Source organism: Physella acuta, unplaced genomic scaffold (assembly GCF_028476545.2).
Source record: "Physella acuta isolate Inbredline_101_S28 unplaced genomic scaffold, ASM2847654v3 ptg000810l, whole genome shotgun sequence".
NCBI lineage: Eukaryota > Metazoa > Mollusca > Gastropoda > Physidae > Physella > Physella acuta.
Window position 1 is genome coordinate 92,681 of NW_026732328.1, and position 19,223 is coordinate 111,903.

Genomic DNA, 19,223 nt, shown 5'->3' on the forward strand with positions numbered 1-19,223 from the left:
CTTTCAACCAGAAATGTTATGACAGAACTGATGACAAGTTGTTCTGGAATCAGCTCACAGCTGACTTAAGATGGAAAAGTAAAGGCAATTTGATACATGACTTTGTTAAAAAAGTGAAATTTATACATTAAAGTAAAATTGTGTCTGATATATTAATTTATTTTGTTTAATTTAAATATGGATTCACTGATTCTTAGATGAAAATAGATTCATAATTTGATATTTTGAAATTTAATTTTACATCAATGGAAATCAATTTACTAATAAAACATAAACAATGTTGTTAAAAATCAATGAGTGCAACAAGTTTTACTTTTGTCTTATACTCGTTCTCCTGATGCATATCAAGTGCAGGTAGCACTGCACCCAGCAGCTGCAGGGCAAGGATACGCACACGTAGGCTGTCAAAACACAAGTGGCCTGAAAAAAGGTTATATTCATATTGAAAAAAAACTTCATTTTTTTAATACTTTGTGTCTCCATAACTTTTAGAAAATTAATTAGGAATGCTAAAAAATAATATCCCATATGTTAACTCTACAACTGGGGCTTTTAAATACCAAGAATACCCAGCCTTGCTAGCCAATACCTTCTCTGTCTTGACCACAGCCCAGGTCAATCAAACACTTGACCCATCTCCACTCAGTGAGGCGTCGCTGGGATCCTCTGGTGGCCATGACATGTCTTAAAAACACCAACAGGTCTGCCAGTGTTGATAACCTCACTTGGTTCATCTCTAGAATCAACACAACACAAACATTAGCCAGTGTTGATAACCCCAACACAACACAAACATTAGCCAGTGTTGATAACCTCACTTAGTTCATCTCTAGAATCAACACAACACAAACATTAGCCAGTGTTGATAACCCCAACACAACACAAACATTAGCCAGTGTTGATAACCTCACTTGGCTCATCTCTAGAATCAACACAACACAAACATTAGCCAGTGTTGATAACCCCAACACAACACAAACATTAGCCAGTGTTGATAACCTCACTTGGTTCATCTCTAGAATCAACCCAACACAAACATTAACCAGTGTTGATAACCCCAACACAACACAAACATTAGCCAGTGTTGATAACCTCACTTGGTTCATCTCTAGAATCAACACAACACAAACATTAGCCAGTGTTGATAACCCCAACACAACACAAACATTAGCCAGTGTTGATAACCTCACTTAGTTCATCTCTAGAATCAACACAACACAAACATTAGCCAGTGTTGATAACCCCAACACAACACAAACATTAGCCAGTGTTGATAACCCCAACACAACACAAACATTAGCCAGTGTTGATAACCTCACTTGGTTCATCTCTAGAATCAACACAACACAAACATTAGCCAGTGTTGATAACCCCAACACAACACAAACATTAGCCAGTGTTGATAACCTCACTTGGTTCATCTCTAGAATCAACACAACACAAACATTAGCCAGTGTTGATAACCCCAACACAACACAACAATCAGTACCAATACATCAACAAGAGAACATAGAAAAAAAAAGGCTTTAAATTTAATAGCAAATGTGTATAAAAACCAACTTACGCTTGTCAAAAGTATCTGATGATGGAATGGGTTTGTGCTGTAGAAGTCCATCCAGTTGTTTCCATAGCAACTCAATGACTGACTGTACCACACCACCACTCAATCGATCAGCATAGGTGCTGTGGTTGAATTGGATTGGTTAGGACAAGCCATACAGTGATATAGATAGCTCAACTGGGTGTTATAGGACAACTTACAACTAAGTTCCATGGAGGAAAGTTTATCATCACAACAGGGGATTAACATAGTAGTTGGACACAATACCAAATCAGAAGAGTGAAAAAATTTAGTACAAAATACTTAAGCAAAATACCTTCTCTACAGGGCAAAAAAGGTTATCTTTTTATAAGACTAAATACCCCCAATAAGGGAGATATGTTTGGCTCTTTTATAAGACTAAATACATTATCTAAGGACAAAAGCTCAGCTAGTTCGTTAGACTAAATATCTTTTCTAGGGATAAAAGCTCAGCTAGTTCGTTAGACTAAATATCTTTTCTAGGGATAAAAGCTCAGCTAGTTCGTTAGACTAAATATCTTTTCTAGGGATAAAAGCTCAGCTAGTTCGTTAGACTAAATATCTTTTCTAGGGATAAAAGCTCAGCTAGTTCGTTAGACTAAATATCTTTTCTAGGGATAAAAGCTCAGCTAGTTCGTTAGACTAAATATCTTTTCTAGGGATAAAAGCTCAGCTAGTTCGTTAGACTAAATATCTTTTCTAGGGATAAAAGCTCAGCTAGTTCGTTAGACTAAATATCTTTTCTAGGGACAAAAGCTCAGCTAGTTCGTTAGACCAAATACCTTCTCTGAGGACAATAGCCCAGCTAGTTCATTAGACTAAATACCTTTACTGTACAGGAGTCTGACAAGCTTACCCAACAGTAACTGCAATGATCTGTAGAAGCCTAAGACTAGACACTCCCAGGATGGTGGAGAGGTGAGAAGGTTCCAGAAGAAGAGTAACAGGTGGGAGTGTGTGAGAGTTCTGGATACTGTTGGTACCACACAACTCCAGGAGTACTGGTGGGAGCCCGCACGAGACTGTGAGGGACACGTCCACTGGTTTGTACTTGACGCTCAGTGCCAGGATGGATGATAGCATTAAATACTTCTTGGTGTCTGCAATATTTGTATTAAAGTTTGTTTCACAACATTAAATACTTCTTGGTGTCTGCAATATTTGTATTAAAGTTTGTTTAACAACATTAAATACTTTTTGGTGTCTGCAATATTTATAATTGATATAAGGAGATAATGAATATATTGTTTGACAATAAAATCAAACTAAAGATTACAAAGCTGAATCACATGGCTAAATTGAAATCTGGTACTACTCAAACATATCAAAGTTGTTAGAAGTATTTTTGTCGTAACTCACAAGGAATTAAATGTAATCACATTTTAAAACAAATTTTAGCAAGGTAGAAACATTTTTGTAAAAAATAATAGCAATTTAGATTTCAGTTAAATAATTGAAAATTATTTAACCCATAAAATATATAATTCAGAAGCAGCATTACAGAAAGATTTATTGAAATTATAAGCTAGTAATGAGTAACAGGTTCAATAATAATAATACAGCCTTTTAACATATTCAGGCTACTGCCTAGCATTTCATATTGTCCCCAAACAGTAAATATTACAAAATGAGGTGAATAAACAGGAGAATAAGCATGCTTAGTATTAGGTAGTGTTATCTTGAACGTGCACTAAAATTTAGGATTAACTCACAATGGCCAATGTTCTCCATCTTCATCATCTCAATCAAGGAAACCACCAACACTTCATAGATTCTGTGGACAACCAGCTGGATCTCTTGTTGTGTTTGTGCTGAGGCTGCCTTGATGCCATCCTGGGTGGGGAATAATAGGTTCAAAAGGTTACTACAACACTAGCATACTTTGTACTGTAACAATAGTTCAGATCTAAGTGGGGAATAATAAGGGTCAAAAGGTTAGTACAACACTAACATACTTTGTACTGTAACAACATTTCAGATCTAAGTGGGGAATAATAAGGGTCAAAAGGTCACAAAACACTAACATACTTTGTACTGTAACAATAGTTAAGATCTGGGTGGGGAATAATAGGGTCAAAAGGTTAGTACAATACTAACATACAGTCCTCTAATCATAGTTCAGATCTGGGTGGGGAATAATAGGATCAAAGGTTACTACAACATTAACATACACTGCCCTGTAATAATAGTTCAGGACTGCTGTATTGCACTAGATCTAAGTGGGGAATAATGTGGCTAAAAGTTTACTTTTTGCGCTACAATCTGGGCTCACCTGGTAGTGATACAGTTGGTTGGAGACAGCGCTACAATCTGGACGTAAAATCAATAGACCAAAGCAGCCAGCAAGCAGCTGGAGATGGACAGAGTTGAGCAGAGTTGTGTTGGGGGAGCTGTGCTGGCTCACGTCCTTGTCCTTGTCTTTACCTGTGGTCAGCAGCTCCACTATTTGGTTGAGTGCGTACAGTCTGGACTGTAAGGTAAAACAAATGGTAAAGTTGGACTGTAGTGAAGGTCCAAATCACGAGAAACACATTTATGTAAGTCTATCATGTATATCTACTTTAATTTATAAAATGACGATAAGCAGGTGTAAAGTTTCCCTTTCAAACCTGACGGTCTATGGGGCAAGTGAAGTAGAATTCACTTGTTTCTGTGACCTCGGCAGGTGTACTCAAAGCAAAATGTTTTTTATACCTCAAATAAGATAAAATAGCAGAATTAAGATGCTAGAGCATATAAGTGAAGATGAATGCTGTTACCATTACAAAACTACAACAGAGCCTGCAAGATAGTGGTTAGTAAAGTTCCCCTCCGAACCTGCAAGTTCAAGGGGCAAGTGAAATCGATTTCACATATTTCTGTGACCTCTGCATATAAAGGGAAAGTGTGGACACCACTTAGCCTTTACTTTCCCGAACAAGGGTCAGACCAGACACCCATCAGACCTGGATGGACTGTGGGTTGTTCTACAAATTTGAATCCTGACACTACCTATATGTCAATAGAATGAATTAAAAATCACTTGAATCTGTTACAGTCATATTCTACAAACCTGAGCCCTCTCCTGCTGAAGCTCCATAGCCTTGACCAGTTGTTCCACATCCAAGGAGTCCACGTAGTTGTTCTTCTGCTCGCCACACACAAACTGGAGGATATCAGTCACCACGCGGTTCTCTGGCAGGCTGCTGAGTTCATGCTGGTTCCAGCCCTGGCCTGAGCCAATGGCGTTCATCCTCTCCTGGCGCCATCGGAGTCGACGCAGCATCTCTTTCACTTTTTGTAAGGAGTTTAAGTTTGGACCTAGAGGATAATACATTTTTCTCATTTCATACAGTAGGAAAATATGGATTTGAATATTATTGTCATTTTCATTAAGTATACAAATATTTGATTATGAAATTTATTTTTCCCTTTTCGTTAATTATGATAATATTATATGTTTTATTATGTCATACGATATATATGATGATATATTCTTATTCTGTCATTTTTATAGAGTAGGAGAATATGGAATAATAAATTTTATTCAGTCTTTTTCATAGTCAGAAAATATGGGATGATAAATTTTATTTTGTCATTATCATTGAGGGGGAAATGATAGGATAATGAATTATATTAAAATATTTTCATAAAGGAGGAAAGTATGAATATTTTTTTGGTAATTTTCATGAAATAGGAGTGTTCTTTATAGTGATAGCATGGTAATACAATAACATTATGTAATGAGCAGTTAACAAATACCTAAGCATTAACCCTAGACTACCTAAGTGTAACATGGGTTCTTACCAAGTTGGTGTCTGAGGTGAATTGAGCTTGGGGTGGGAGTGCCCATGCCTTCTCTGAACACTGGCGGATGTTCTTCCTACAAAAGGTTTTTCATATTTGCAATAGATATCATAATAGATTTTTAAAAAATATTCTCATAGTTTATAATTAGTTTTAAAAAATGTGTTTCTAACCCAAAAAAAAAAAAGAATTCAATAAAATTTGAACTACCTAATTAAAAAATAATTGATAAGATATAATACATAAGTTTAATTTTTTATTTTATTTTTTTATTCTAAAAAAATTAAATCACATGATAATAATAAACAAAATTACGTGTATTAGATGAGAAATAATTAACAACTGTTTATGTACGTAAAATATTAGTTAAGTTTTTAGCGCAATTTCCATACTGGACAAGTTTTTTTTTACCTGGACATCAGATGGAATGTCAGGTAAGCTCCCTTGCCTTGTCAAGATCCTTCTCGGAGAAATCTCAGATGTATCATTGCCTTTCATCAGAAAAATGGAATCCATAAATTAAAAGCAGTAAACAAATATTTTTAGATTATAAAACACTATACATGAACATCTCTACCATTACAAGAACTACTGGATGTGAGTTATTGGAGCTGTATGTACACTACAAATACTACACTTAAACAGATTTAACACAAACTATTGGCACTGTCACTGGCAAACTAAGCTGTTAACAATGTTGAACCACAGTGAATATGTGTAAATAGATGAAACATAAGTAAGCACCATAAACTATTACCTCTTGTGGTTTTAACAGGTGATTTTTGAAGAAACTCATTAGAATCACCTACAGAAGATGAGTCAGTGATGAAATACAAAATATGTACATAATAAACAGTGATTATTTTTAACCAAAAATACAAAAAATGTAAAATTATTTATTTAAGTTAAGGCAAAAATAAAATTCATCACAATAAAAACATACATAAAAAAGATTAAAAGTTTGTACTAAACCTGAGAGAGTAGGTCTGACACACAGCAACAAAAATATACACTTTTCTAAATACTTGTAGCACATTTCTTCATAGGATAACTCATTTTTTTTCTCCAGGGGTAAAATCCTTGATGGAGACTGCTGCTCTTCATCAGCTGGTTTAAAAAGTTTTCAATACATTTTTTTACAATCATTTATAAAGCAAAATATATACCCCATGATCTTTGATTTTGACAGATTTAAAGTGACACTTTAGTTTAGAACGGGGGGAAAAGTATACAACATAAAAATTAAATGTAAAACAAAATATGGGACCATAATTATTTGGAGGTATTGAGTAGCAAACCTTACCATCAGTATCATGGTGCTCATGGTCAGAGTCGTGGTCCATGTTCTCATCCAGCAATTCACCCCTGGAATGTTCTGGGCTTTCAGACATGACCTCGTCCTCCCTGCCCTCACTCTGGGGCTGGTCTGGTTTGCTGTCAGTTGACCTTTGACCCACTATGGTTTTGTCAGAGTCCTCTTCCTGGCCGCGGCAACGGAACGAGACAAGCACGCTACGAATTTTGTAGACCATGAGGAAAATGGCTTCCAACTCCTTCACAGGCCTTTAAACAAGCAGAATGCAGATGTTTATTTAAATAAATCATACACACAGCATTTCAGAGAAGTTTCCTTTAAATTACACAGAAAATGTAGAGAAAACTGTTAAAATAACAATAGGATTTTTAGTTACAATATTAAATTATTAGAATAGTATCAAAGTTTAAGGAAAATTGTCAGTTAAAATTATAAAGAATAATTTGGAGAAAAGTGTGTTTTAATAATATGCAAAACATAATAGTAAAATGTATTTTTTATTTAGATACAATAGGTAAAACAAACTTTTGTCTTAAAGAAACAACAACATAGTTTAAGAGCAGTAACAGAAATGGTAAATCAAAGATTACCAGTCATGCTCTTGAATGTGTTTCCACAAATTGCAATGCTTGAGTAATGCAGCTAAGAAAAATCTGGTCACCAGGTCTAACCATCTCTCTTCTCTCAGCTCACATGTGTTCAAATCTGCAAGTACATGTGACAAAGTTATCACTAGAATCCTTTCAAATGTCAAGGCCAAATTATCATTCTACACATCTTACAATTACTGTCAAAATCAATTACAAAAACCCAAACAATTTTTAAGCTATTTAAATCAGGTATTTTTTAAAACAAACATACAAAAAAATATAGAGCTAACTTTAATGACATAGAGCAAATAAAAAATCGATAACTCCATTCGTAGAATTTTTAAAGTGTGTTAATTGTTTTTCAGTTAAGTGAGTAAATACTGAATTTTTAAAATTGAAGTTCAATAAATTAGCAGCACAAACTTGACTAGCCATAAAAATTAACTATTTAATTATATTTAATTAATTCATAATAGTTCTTGCAATTAAATTGAGGTAAGAATCTACTATACTGTGTATAACTGTAAAAAAAAAAAAAAACTTGTGTCACTAGCCTTGATGCAAAGCAAAGTCCACCATCATGGCCAACAGCTGACTGTTGGTGTCATTAGGACCCCCCAAGGCCAGATCTAGCAGAGCCGAGGTCTCAGCGTCCATGCTGGGATCTTTACACAGGCTGGACAGGGACTCAGGGCTTTCAACTGTCATCTCAGACACCAGGGAGCTAATCTTCTCTAAACCAGGACAACAAACAGAAATAATTAAATTACATACAAATATAGTACGTTTATCCTTTCTGTAAATAGGGCAGATAAAATAGAATTCATCTGTTTCTGTAACAGTATTGTAGTTGCTGTCTAACCATCTTAACTTTCCCTAACAAGAGTCAGGTACCCTGGGTGGACTCAAGGATGTCCTATAGATTGCGAGTCTGAGATCAGAACTCAAGACTTTTGGGTTAGCAGAAGAGCGCTCTTCTCCCAACCAAGCAATGTTTGCCCATAAAAAGAGAACAAGTGCTATTTTTAAAAAATAGTGAGTTTGGTCATGGGCTCCAGTCTGTAGGACATCACTGAGCCAAACCAGCTTTAATAAGTACCTGCATTGAATAGAGAAAAATGAAGGCAGATGGGCATTTAAATGCCAAAGTCATATAAACAGTTGAACTCTATTGCATCTGTCCTATTGACTCTCAGGTCTGAGAAGGGTACTGCAGTTTATTTTTATACTTCAAATATTTGGAAGTGCTGCCAGTTTGTATTGTAAGACTCCATTGCTTCATTATAAAAGTTTCATAAAATACACTTCTCAAAATGTAATTAAATACTTAAACTGAATTTTACTGAAATTCTGTACACAAAGTTTTGCTTATTATATTTTAACTACCATACATTAATCCTTAACAAGTTACTCTAACTATCAACCATAGCAAACACATTTTGAGAATGTACAAGTAGCAGCATGGACTGACTCAGTTGTGTGGCAGATTGTAGACCATTGCTAAAGAGCAAGGAGTTGAGCCATTGGTCGCACTCAACTTCACACTGTGCTTGAGGTGGCCCGTGGAGCATCCCACCTATGCAGCTGCCCACCACCAGACCACAGGTCCTCTCTAGGTCAATCAGCCATGACCAGGGCTTCTGATGGTTCTGAGCTTCACCCTCTTCTAGAGAAAAAGAAAGAAAAAGAACTATTAATGCTATTAACTCACTAGAATAATTTGATAAATGGACAATGAGTTTGACAAAAGGCCTTCCATTATTATTGTTGACATGGGTAAGACCACATTCTATTTTATAACCACATTTATTTGAACAACTCTGCACTGATTTTTAATATATTTAATTTACTGTTTCGAGACTGTTTCCCCAGAGGTCCATTACATCATCACATTCTAGTAGGGCAGTTACAGTACAAAATAATGCTGCTTTTGGCTTGGCGGTCTACTATTTTTAAAATATGTCTTGGCATCTTTACTGAAACTAGCTCTTGTCACCAACTCTACTACTGATTCTTTACATACCTCTCTTAAACTCTAGCTCTGACTCCTCAAGGAGTGCAGCTCCGGGTAAGAGCTTACACAACCTGTCCATCTGAGGCAGTAAGGTTAGAATCTGATGAAGAACAGGCATCACAAGGGGCAGTGGGAGCACCAGCATGGCATTCATCACATGGGTCAACATTTTACCTGCAGGGGACTGAAGGACAACATCTGAGGAGAAAATGGGAAACATCAGATGGGTAAACATTTTACCAGAAGGGGACTGAAGGACATCTGTGGAGGAAATGGAAAACATTAGGTGGGTAAACATTTTACCAGAAGGGGACTGAAGGACAACATCTGTGGAGGAAATGGAAAACATTAGGTGGGTAAACATTTTACCAGTGGGAGACTGAAGGACAACATCTGGGGGGGGGGGGGGTGGGGGGAGAATAGGAAATGTAGTTTAAAGTTCTGAGTTCAAAAGATGAAGATGGGGACAGCGACCCATCTAGGAGAGAAAACTTTGAAATAAAATAATAGCTGCCGTATACTTTTTTTTAGGGTGAATAAAGGTTATAAAAAAAAAAACAGGCTGAAATAACTTATTGGTAATTAATGCAAAATTATGTTGAAAAAAAAATGATGTTGTGGATCTTCTACAATCTTCTCATTTATTATGAAGAAATCCTTATAGAACAAAAAGACTAGCTCTAAAACTATTGGTTTTTCATAGTAAAGTCTATATAAAAGTTTTTAATGGCTTTTTAAAAAAATAGTTTCATCTTGACAAACACATAGTTCTAGTGTTTAAATGGGAGGTGCAAGAAAAAAACTTGAACGAATTATTAAAGAAACAAATATATTGAACATGTAGTAAATGATAGACAGAAGACAATTTTAAATTTAAATGCCAGAAGGAACAATATGATTAGGTAAATAATAAAATAAAAACGTGTAGTTTGTATGATTTGATTAACAAAAAATAAATCTTAAAATGAATAAATGTTAGGCCAAGTTACACAACATATAGCCATTCAATGTATAAACATAAAATGAACAAATTTAAGGAAACAAAAAAAAAACTTTATTACCTTCAACTTGTTCAATGACATCCTCCGATCCATTTAACTTGGTGACCACAGTAACAGTGTGTGTGATGATGTCACCACATACAGGGATTAGAAGCAGAAGATGTTGGTGGAGATGTTTGAATACAAGAGGCAGCTAAGGAAACAGATGGTAGGTTGTTACTTCTCATGTTAATAAAAGATTTTTTTTAAAAAGATTGATAAGCTCATTTAAAAAAAAAAGATTATTAGAACAGATGTTTGACAACTAAAAGAAAAATGTGTGAAATAAAATGAGCTATGCAGCAACAATTACAAGTTAAGGCATTTTTTCCCCCATTTTTATCACTATTATTTTGGCTGATATTTTAATAAAGGAAGTAAGCCAGTAAATTTTTTTATTTTAGAAAACATATTTAAGAGTGTTGGCTTAAAATGGGTTATGGAAGGTTTTAAAATAACTTTCTCCTAGAGCAATATACTAATGACAAAACCAGCAATAGTGAAGCTTTGAAAAACTGACCTTTTTATCAGCTAAAGATTTATTATAGCAGTAAGCCAGCAAATGTTTTTGAAGTGAAGACAACAGGTGGTGGAGATTGGCAGGTGGGGAGGACTCAACACAGCCATCAGAATGTAGAGTGTTGTCAGTACTGAGTTCATTCAGCAGCCTCTCCTGGAAGTCAACACACAAGAATCAGGATGTTACAAAACTTATCAACTACAGACTCAACACAGGCATCAGAATGTAGAGTGTTGTCAGTACTGAGTTCATTCAGCAGCCTCTCCTGGAAGTCAACACACAAGAATCAGGATGTTACAAAACTTATCAACTACAGACTCAACACAGGCATCAGAATGTAGAGTGTTGTCAGTACTGAGTTCATTCAGCAGCCTCTCCTGGAAGTCAACACACAAGAATCAGGATGTTACAAAACTTATCAACTACAGACTCAACACAGGCATCAGAATGTAGAGTGTTGTCAGTACTGAGTTCATTCAGCAGCCTCTCCTGGAAGTCAACACACAAGAATCAGGATGTTACAAAACTTATCAACTACAGACTCAACACAGGCATCAGAATGTAGAGTGTTGTCAGTACTGAGTTCATTCAGCAGCCTCTCCTGGAAGTCAAGACACAAGAATTAGGATTTTACAAAACTTATCAACTACAGACTCAACACAGGCATCAGAATGTAGAGTGTTGTCAGTACTGAGTTCATTCAGCAGCCTCTCCTGGAAGTCAACACACAAGAATTAGGATTTTACAAAACTTATCAACTATAAGGATTCCTATTTTTATACATGAAGAACAGTTTGCTAAAAGAGATTAAAATATGTGCATAATGACAAATGAAAAAATTACAAATGTATATATTACACATGTGAAACTATCATGTATACTTTATATGTGAGAGACTAAAGGTCTACATTTCACAGGTTTACCGTCTACAGATATACGGCCTACAGGTGTACAGCCTACAGATGTACAACTTACAGGCGTAAACTCTACAGGTTTATATCCCACAGGTGTACAGCCAATGAACTAGACCAACACAGCTGAAGCCCACCCTTCAAACAAACACCCAGCACCTACTGTGTGCGCAGCAAGATTCCTCAGTATAGTTTTCATTAAAAGTTCAGCCACCCTTCAAACAAACACCCAGCACCTACCGTGTGCGCAGCAAGATTCCTCAGTATAGTTTTCATTAAAAGTTCAGCCACCCTTCAAACAAACACCCAGCACCTACCGTGTGTGCAGCAAGATTCCTCAGTATAGTTTTCATTAAAAGTTCAGCCACCCTTCAAACAAACACCCAGCACCTACCGTGTGTGCAGCAAGATTCCTCAGTATAGTTTTCATTAAAAGTTCCGCCACCCTTCAAACAAACACCCAGCACCTACCGTGTGTGCAGCAAGATTCCTCAGTATAGTTTTCATTAAAAGTTCAGCCACCCTTCAAACAAACACCCAGCACCTACCGTGTGTGCAGCAAGATTCCTCAGTATAGTTTTCATTAAAAGTTCAGCCACCCTTCAAACAAACACCCAGCACCTACCGTGTGCGCAGCGAGATTCCTCAGTATAGTTTTCATTAAAAGTTCAGCCACCCTTCAAACAAACACCCAGCACCTACCGTGTGCGCAGCAAGATTCCTCAGTATAGTTTTCATTAAAAGTTCAGCCACCCTTCAAACAAACACCCAGCACCTACCGTGTGCGCAGCAAGATTCCTCAGTATAGTTTTCATTAAAAGTTCAGCCACCCTTCAAACAAACACCCAGCACCTACCGTGTGCGCAGCAAGATTCCTCAGTATAGTTTTCATTAAAAGTTCAGCCACCCTTCAAACAAACACCCAGCACCTACCGTGTGCGCAGCAAGATTCCTCAGTATAGTTTTCATTAAAAGTTCAGCCACCCTTCAAACAAACACCCAGCACCTACCGTGTGTGCAGCAAGATTCCTCAGTATAGTTTTCATTAAAAGTTCAGCCACCCTTCAAACAAACACCCAGCACCTACCGTGTGTGCAGCAAGATTCCTCAGTATAGTTTTCATTAAAAGTTCAGCCACCCTTCAAACAAACACCCAGCACCTACCGTGTGCGCAGCGAGATTCCTCAGTATAGTTTTCATTAAAAGTTCAGCCACCCTTCAAACAAACACCCAGCACCTACCGTGTGCGCAGCAAGATTCCTCAGTATAGTTTTCATTAAAAGTTCAGCCACCCTTCAAACAAACCCAGCACCTACCGTGTGTGCAGCAAGATTCCTCAGTATAGTTTTCATTAAAAGTTCAGCCACCCTTCAAACAAACACCCAGCACCTACCGTGTGCGCAGCAAGATTCCTCAGTATAGTTTTCATTAAAAGTTCAGCCACCCTTCAAACAAACACCCAGCACCTACCGTGTGTGCAGCAAGATTCCTCAGTATAGTTTTCATTAAAAGTTCAGCCACCCTTCAAACAAACACCCAGCACCTACCGTGTGTGCAGCAAGATTCCTCAGTATAGTTTTCATTAAAAGTTCAGCCACCCTTCAAACAAACACCCAGCACCTACCGTGTGCGCAGCAAGATTCCTCAGTATAGTTTTCATTAAAAGTTCAGCCACCCTTCAAACAAACACCCAGCACCTACCGTGTGCGCAGCAAGATTCCTCAGTATAGTTTTCATTAAAAGTTCAGCCACCCTTCAAACAAACACCCAGCACCTACCGTGTGCGCAGCAAGATTCCTCAGTATAGTTTTCATTAAAAGTTCAGCCACCCTTCAAACAAACACCCAGCACCTACCATGTGTGCAGCAAGATTCCTCAGTATAGTTTTCATTAAAAGTTCAGCCACCCTTCAAACAAACACCCAGCACCTACCGTGTGCGCAGCAAGATTCCTCAGTATAGTTTTCATTAAAAGTTCCGCCACCCTTCAAACAAACACCCAGCACCTACCGTGTGTGCAGCAAGATTCCTCAGTATAGTTTTCATTAAAAGTTCCGCCAGCTGCAGCTCAGAGGCGCCAGTGTCAGAAAAGACAAGAGAGTTCTCAATCCTCTGGTTGGATAGCCCCAGCAGTGCTGCTATGTGTTGGTTGTCTTGTAAGCTGGTCAAAATTATACTCAACTGCATCCTCTGGGTAACAGAAAGATGGTTACTTGGTTCTCATTATTGTAGATTTGAAAAATAACACGAAGTTTAAAATTTTAAAACCAGCAACATTGCTTGAATGTAAAAAATTTAACTTACATTTGAAAAAAAATTGTTACTATTAATCTCAATTAATTTTATTTTGTTTTTCTACCTTACAAATTTTCACTTAGTTTCCTAAGAACATTAACATTATTGTAATCAATTTCTATGTAACTAAAGACCAATAATGAAGACATCAAACAGCAACTATGACAGACCTGTCCTTTGGTCAGAGATTCCCAGCTATCTGGACCCTGGGGTAGTAGGGAGTGCAGGAGCTCCATCCTCTCACGTAGTGGTGGTAGTAGCAAGGAAGCACCGATGGACAGAGTGTCTGTAACAGTCTATCAAATAGTGCATTACAGATTTGTTATAAGAATTCTTTGCAGTCAGAATGTATAGACATAAACATAGATGTATAAGAAAAAAAAAATTTGAAATTCAGAAGTGTTATATCAAAATATTCTAAAGCTACTGCAAGTTTATGGAGTAAAATAATAATATCAATATACATGTAACCCAAAAATAACAACAATTAACCCAAACAAAGATAACACTTAATAAACACTTAACAATAACCTTCTGAAAGGGCTCTGGTGTGTTGGTGTATACAACAAACTTAACCCTGACATAACCCTGACATTGGCAAAACTTAAACCTGACAATGATCAGACCCAAATCTAACCTTATGAATAAACTCTTGTGTGTTTGCATATACAACACTTAACCCTGACAATGATAAGACATAACCCTGACAATGACAAGACCTAACCCTAACCTTCTGAATGAGCTCTGGTGTGTTGGTGTCCACCATACATGTAACCCTGACAATGATAAAACATAACACTGACAATGACAAGACCTAACCCTAACCTTCTGAATGAGCTCTGGTGTGTTGGTGTATACAACACTTAACCCTGACAATGACAAAACATAACCCTGACAATGACAAGACCTAACCCTAACCTTCTGAATGAGCTCTGGTGTGTTGGTGTATACAACACTTAACCCTGACAATGACAAAACATAACCCTGACAATGACAAGACCTAACCCTAACCTTCTGAATGAGCTCGGGTGTGTTGGTGTCCACCATACATGTAACACTGACGATGATAAAACATAACCCTGACAATGACAAGACCTAACCCTAACCTTCTGAATGAGCTCTGGTGTGTTGGTGTCCACCATACATGTAACACTGACAATGATAAAACATAACCCTGACAATGACAAGACCTAACCCTAACCTTCTGAATGAGCTCTGGTGTATTGGTGTCCACCATACATGTAACCCTGACAATGATAAAACATAACCCTGACAATGACAAGACCTAACCCTAACCTTCTGAATGAGCTCTGGTGTATTGGTGTCCACCATACATGTAACCCTGACAATGATAAAACATAACCCTGACAATGACAAGACCTAACCCTAACCTTCTGAATGAGCTCTGGTGTATTGGTGTCCACCATACATGTAACCCTGACAATGATAAAACATAACCCTGACAATGACAAGACCTAACCCTAACCTTCTGAATGAGCTCTGGTGTATTGGTGTCCACCATACATGTAACCCTGACAATGATAAAACATAACCCTGACAATGACAAGACCTAACCCTAACCTTCTGAATGAGCTCTGGTGTGTTGGTGTCCACTAGCCTGAAGAGCAGAACCCGCAGTGGTCTCGTCTGATTGCCTAAGACTTCACTACCCAGACCACAGGTGAGAGCCAGGGACAGGTGAGAAGAAAGCAGCTTCAGGCAGAGTAAAACAAACTGCTGATGTTGTCTGGGGAAGCAACAACATGGAGACATCAACAACATAGCATTACTATATTTTCAAGTTTATTATATATGTAAGTGTGAGTTGAATCTTACTAAAATGTTGGCAATCAAAGTAAAAATTATTTGCTGAACTGGACAATGTTTGAATTTCTTTCAACCCAAAGTCTACCACCCCGAGTCAAAATAGAAAAATATACAATTTATAAAGAAAAGATGTATTTTAAACAGTGTCATCCATTCCCCCCCCCCCCCCCCCCCCACATGAAAACTTTCTGAGAGAAACACTGCACGTAGCTAAATTTTTCCCTCAATCAAGGAACATAGCTACTGAATAAATTAGGAGTACACACTGTTTGTTAGCAAATGGTGGGGGTGCCTCAGGGTTATCAAATCCATCACAGTAGTGCTCCAAGAAAGTGCTGAGAACAGTGAAGGTTGCTTCCTGGAGGTCCACACAAAAAGGCCTGTGCCAGGCAATCACTTGGCTGAAAAAATAATAATTCAACACTCAGTTGAAGGAAGACACTGGTATTTTTAAACTATTTATTTTAAGTCATAATATCTGGGGATAGCGATGGTAAAATACAATAACAAACACCTCAAGTGAACTTCAGTTAATTCTACTAATTACATATGAATCTGGTATTGTATTTAACAATTAAACTAATGAATAATTCAACAACTTTAACGTCAAGTCCTGCTGTATTTTCAAAAGATTGTCATTTTACTAAAAGCATTTAAGTCACAACTCCACCCTGGTTTGAATCTTCCTGCTGTATGAATGCTAAATTGTGTACTTAAGTCTAACTTTTTTTTACCGCTGAATAAAATAAAGTGTAATATACATTTTGAATAACTAAACTCTATTATTTTAGATGTAAATTTTGTGTCTTAAGTATTTTCTAAACAATCAAATACTGGAGCTTTGGGGTTGACCAACTTTCCAAATAATGTCGAGATTTTTCGATAGCCCTTTGTTAGCATGGCCTTTTCTAGAATAACCAGATACATAAGAACTAAACAGTGGGTTCAAACATATTACCGGTCATATGGAAGTGTGGCCTTTTCTAGAACTACCTGATACATAAGAATTAAACAGTGCGTATAAACATATTACCGGTCATATGGAAGTGTGGCTTTTCTAGAACTACCTGATACATAAGAACTAAACAGTGGGTTCAAACGTATTACCGGTCATATGGAAGTGTGGCCTTTTCTAGAAATACCTGATACATAAGAACTAAAAAGTGCGTATAAACATATTACCGGTCATATGGAAGTGCGGTTGTAGCAACACTATGAGATGTGCCAGCTGAAATCTGCTGAATGTGAGCGCCCTCGAGGCCAATAACTTTACGTGGTCTTGTCACAGGACTTTGTGCGTGCCCTTGTCCACATTGCCCCATAGCATTGTTGCCCCATGCAAATACTTCATTATCTGGTACACAAATACACATTGGATTGATTTTTATAAAGACAAGATTTTTTTTTTTACTTTGCAAAGACAAATAAAAAAAATAAAAATAAAGTAAAGTAGCTGACAGTTGATTAGGTTGCAACAAGTACCATGAGAAAGAGCTAAGCAATGACTGTCTCCACATGTTATATCCATGATTCTTGTGCCTTGCAGATCTTCAACCAATTTTGGGGACATGGCAGTGAAATCTGCTAGTCCAAATCCTAGGCATGAGCCACTACCCCATGCATAAACCTGCAAGATTTTAAAAACAAATATTTTTCAAAACAAAAACATGTTTTAAATTATACTTATTAACAAGCTCTGTCAAAACTTCTAAAAAGATATGTGAAACATCCTAACTAACATTTGTAAAAATATACTCGTACCAATTTTTCTATTAAAATATAAAACATCCAAAATCAATTTTTATATCAAATATAAAAACATCCAAACCAACTTTTGTATTGAAATATAAAACTTCTAAACCAACTTTTCTTTAATAATATGAAACATATCCAAACCAATTTTTTATAAAACACAACACACCTGTCCAGTGGATGTGAGAGCAAGCGATGCCTGACTACTACATGCTACTTTGCGAATATACATCCCACAGAAAGCCTCAATCACAGCTGGTTTTGTTTGTCTATTCATGTCTCCGTGGCCTAGCTTACCTGCAAACACAAAAACAGAAATAACAGAAGATTATGTTATTTGTTTAAATACTGTCATTGGTATGTATTTCTAAATTCATTAATTAAAATTATGTTACTTACACACCTTTTAGAACTAAATTTGAGGCAGCTTTCTTCATACAATGTGTTAATAAAAATTTATAATTTATGTGATCTTGAAAATTGCCAGCTTAAACTGGAAACCAGTTAAAATTTTCTTAAACTCGGTTGGGTAACTGATTTAAATAGAAACATTACTTTAATGGTGCAAACAACACAAATTCTGAATGAGCGTAGGCTACACAGACAAGTTATTAACATTTAAATGAGTGTAAGACCTACCATTGTCTCCACCGCCAAAAGACCAAACAGTTTTGCCATCTTGGGACACTGCTAGTGTGTGGGAACTGCCACAAGCGACTTGCCCAACTGGTCCGATGTCCTTCACTTGCTTTGGAACATTTCTTGACGTCTTGTCTCCATGGCCTGAAGGAGGTAGGAGAGTAATTTATCTTGGTGGTCTCAGGGTGATATGGACAGTCTATCAAGTGATCTGGACAGTCTATCAGGGTCTTAAGGACAGTCTATCAAAGTGATATGGATAGTCTATGGGAGTCTTAAGGATAGTCTATCAGGGTGATATGGATAGTCTATGGGAGTCTTAAGGATAGTCTATCAAAGTGATATGGATAGTCTATGGGAGTCTTAAGGATAGTCTATCAGGGTGATATGGATAGTCTATGGGAGTCTTAAGGATAGTCTATCAGGGTGATATGGATAGTCTATGGGAGTCTTAAGGATAGTCTATCAAAGTGATATGGATAGTCTATGGGAGTCTTAAGGATAGTCTATCAGGGTGATATGGATAGTCTATGGGAGTCTTAAGGATAGTCTATCAGGGTGATATGGATAGTCTATGGGAGTCTTAAGGATAGTCTATCAGGGTGATATGGATAGTCTATGGGAGTCTTAAGGATAGTCTATCAGGGTGATATGGATAGTCTATGGGAGTCTTAAGGATTGTCTATCAGGGTGATATGGATAGTCTATGGGAGTCTTAAGGATAGTCTATCAAAGTGATATGGATAGTCTATGGGAGTCTTAAGGATAGTCTATCAGGGTGATATGGATAGTCTATGGGAGTCTTAAGGATAGTCTATCAGGGTGATATGGATAGTCTATGGGAGTCTTAAGGATAGTCTATCAGGGTGATATGGATAGTCTATGGGAGTCTTAAGGATAGTCTATCAGGGTGATATGGATAGTCTATGGGAGTCTTAAGGATAGTCTATCAG

General features: G+C 37.0%; 1 protein-coding gene across 5 annotated transcripts in view; it reads right to left on the reverse strand.

The window, feature by feature from the left end:
- The window catches only part of LOC131951387 (putative E3 ubiquitin-protein ligase HERC1), a 65,493-nt gene that overhangs the window by 38,034 nt on the left and 8,236 nt on the right, over positions 1-19,223 (reverse strand). For all 5 annotated transcript variants that reach the window (XM_059313781.1, XM_059313782.1, XM_059313783.1 and 2 more), the window contains exons 10-35: positions 18,271-18,414; positions 17,801-17,928; positions 17,362-17,506; positions 17,062-17,233; positions 16,146-16,280; positions 15,634-15,799; positions 14,223-14,348; positions 13,768-13,947; positions 10,848-11,000; positions 10,349-10,481; positions 9,297-9,485; positions 8,745-8,939; positions 7,828-8,007; positions 7,274-7,388; positions 6,672-6,931; positions 6,341-6,475; positions 6,126-6,173; positions 5,780-5,859; positions 5,369-5,444; positions 4,635-4,882; positions 3,855-4,052; positions 3,295-3,415; positions 2,439-2,682; positions 1,565-1,683; positions 590-736; positions 314-420 (exon numbers count right to left, since the gene is read on the reverse strand). In XM_059313781.1, coding sequence (XP_059169764.1) covers positions 314-420; positions 590-736; positions 1,565-1,683; positions 2,439-2,682; positions 3,295-3,415; positions 3,855-4,052; positions 4,635-4,882; positions 5,369-5,444; positions 5,780-5,859; positions 6,126-6,173; positions 6,341-6,475; positions 6,672-6,931; positions 7,274-7,388; positions 7,828-8,007; positions 8,745-8,939; positions 9,297-9,485; positions 10,349-10,481; positions 10,848-11,000; positions 13,768-13,947; positions 14,223-14,348; positions 15,634-15,799; positions 16,146-16,280; positions 17,062-17,233; positions 17,362-17,506; positions 17,801-17,928; positions 18,271-18,414 — 3,944 coding nt within the window. The remainder of the gene's footprint in view (positions 1-313; positions 421-589; positions 737-1,564; positions 1,684-2,438; positions 2,683-3,294; positions 3,416-3,854; positions 4,053-4,634; positions 4,883-5,368; positions 5,445-5,779; positions 5,860-6,125; positions 6,174-6,340; positions 6,476-6,671; positions 6,932-7,273; positions 7,389-7,827; positions 8,008-8,744; positions 8,940-9,296; positions 9,486-10,348; positions 10,482-10,847; positions 11,001-13,767; positions 13,948-14,222; positions 14,349-15,633; positions 15,800-16,145; positions 16,281-17,061; positions 17,234-17,361; positions 17,507-17,800; positions 17,929-18,270; positions 18,415-19,223) is intronic.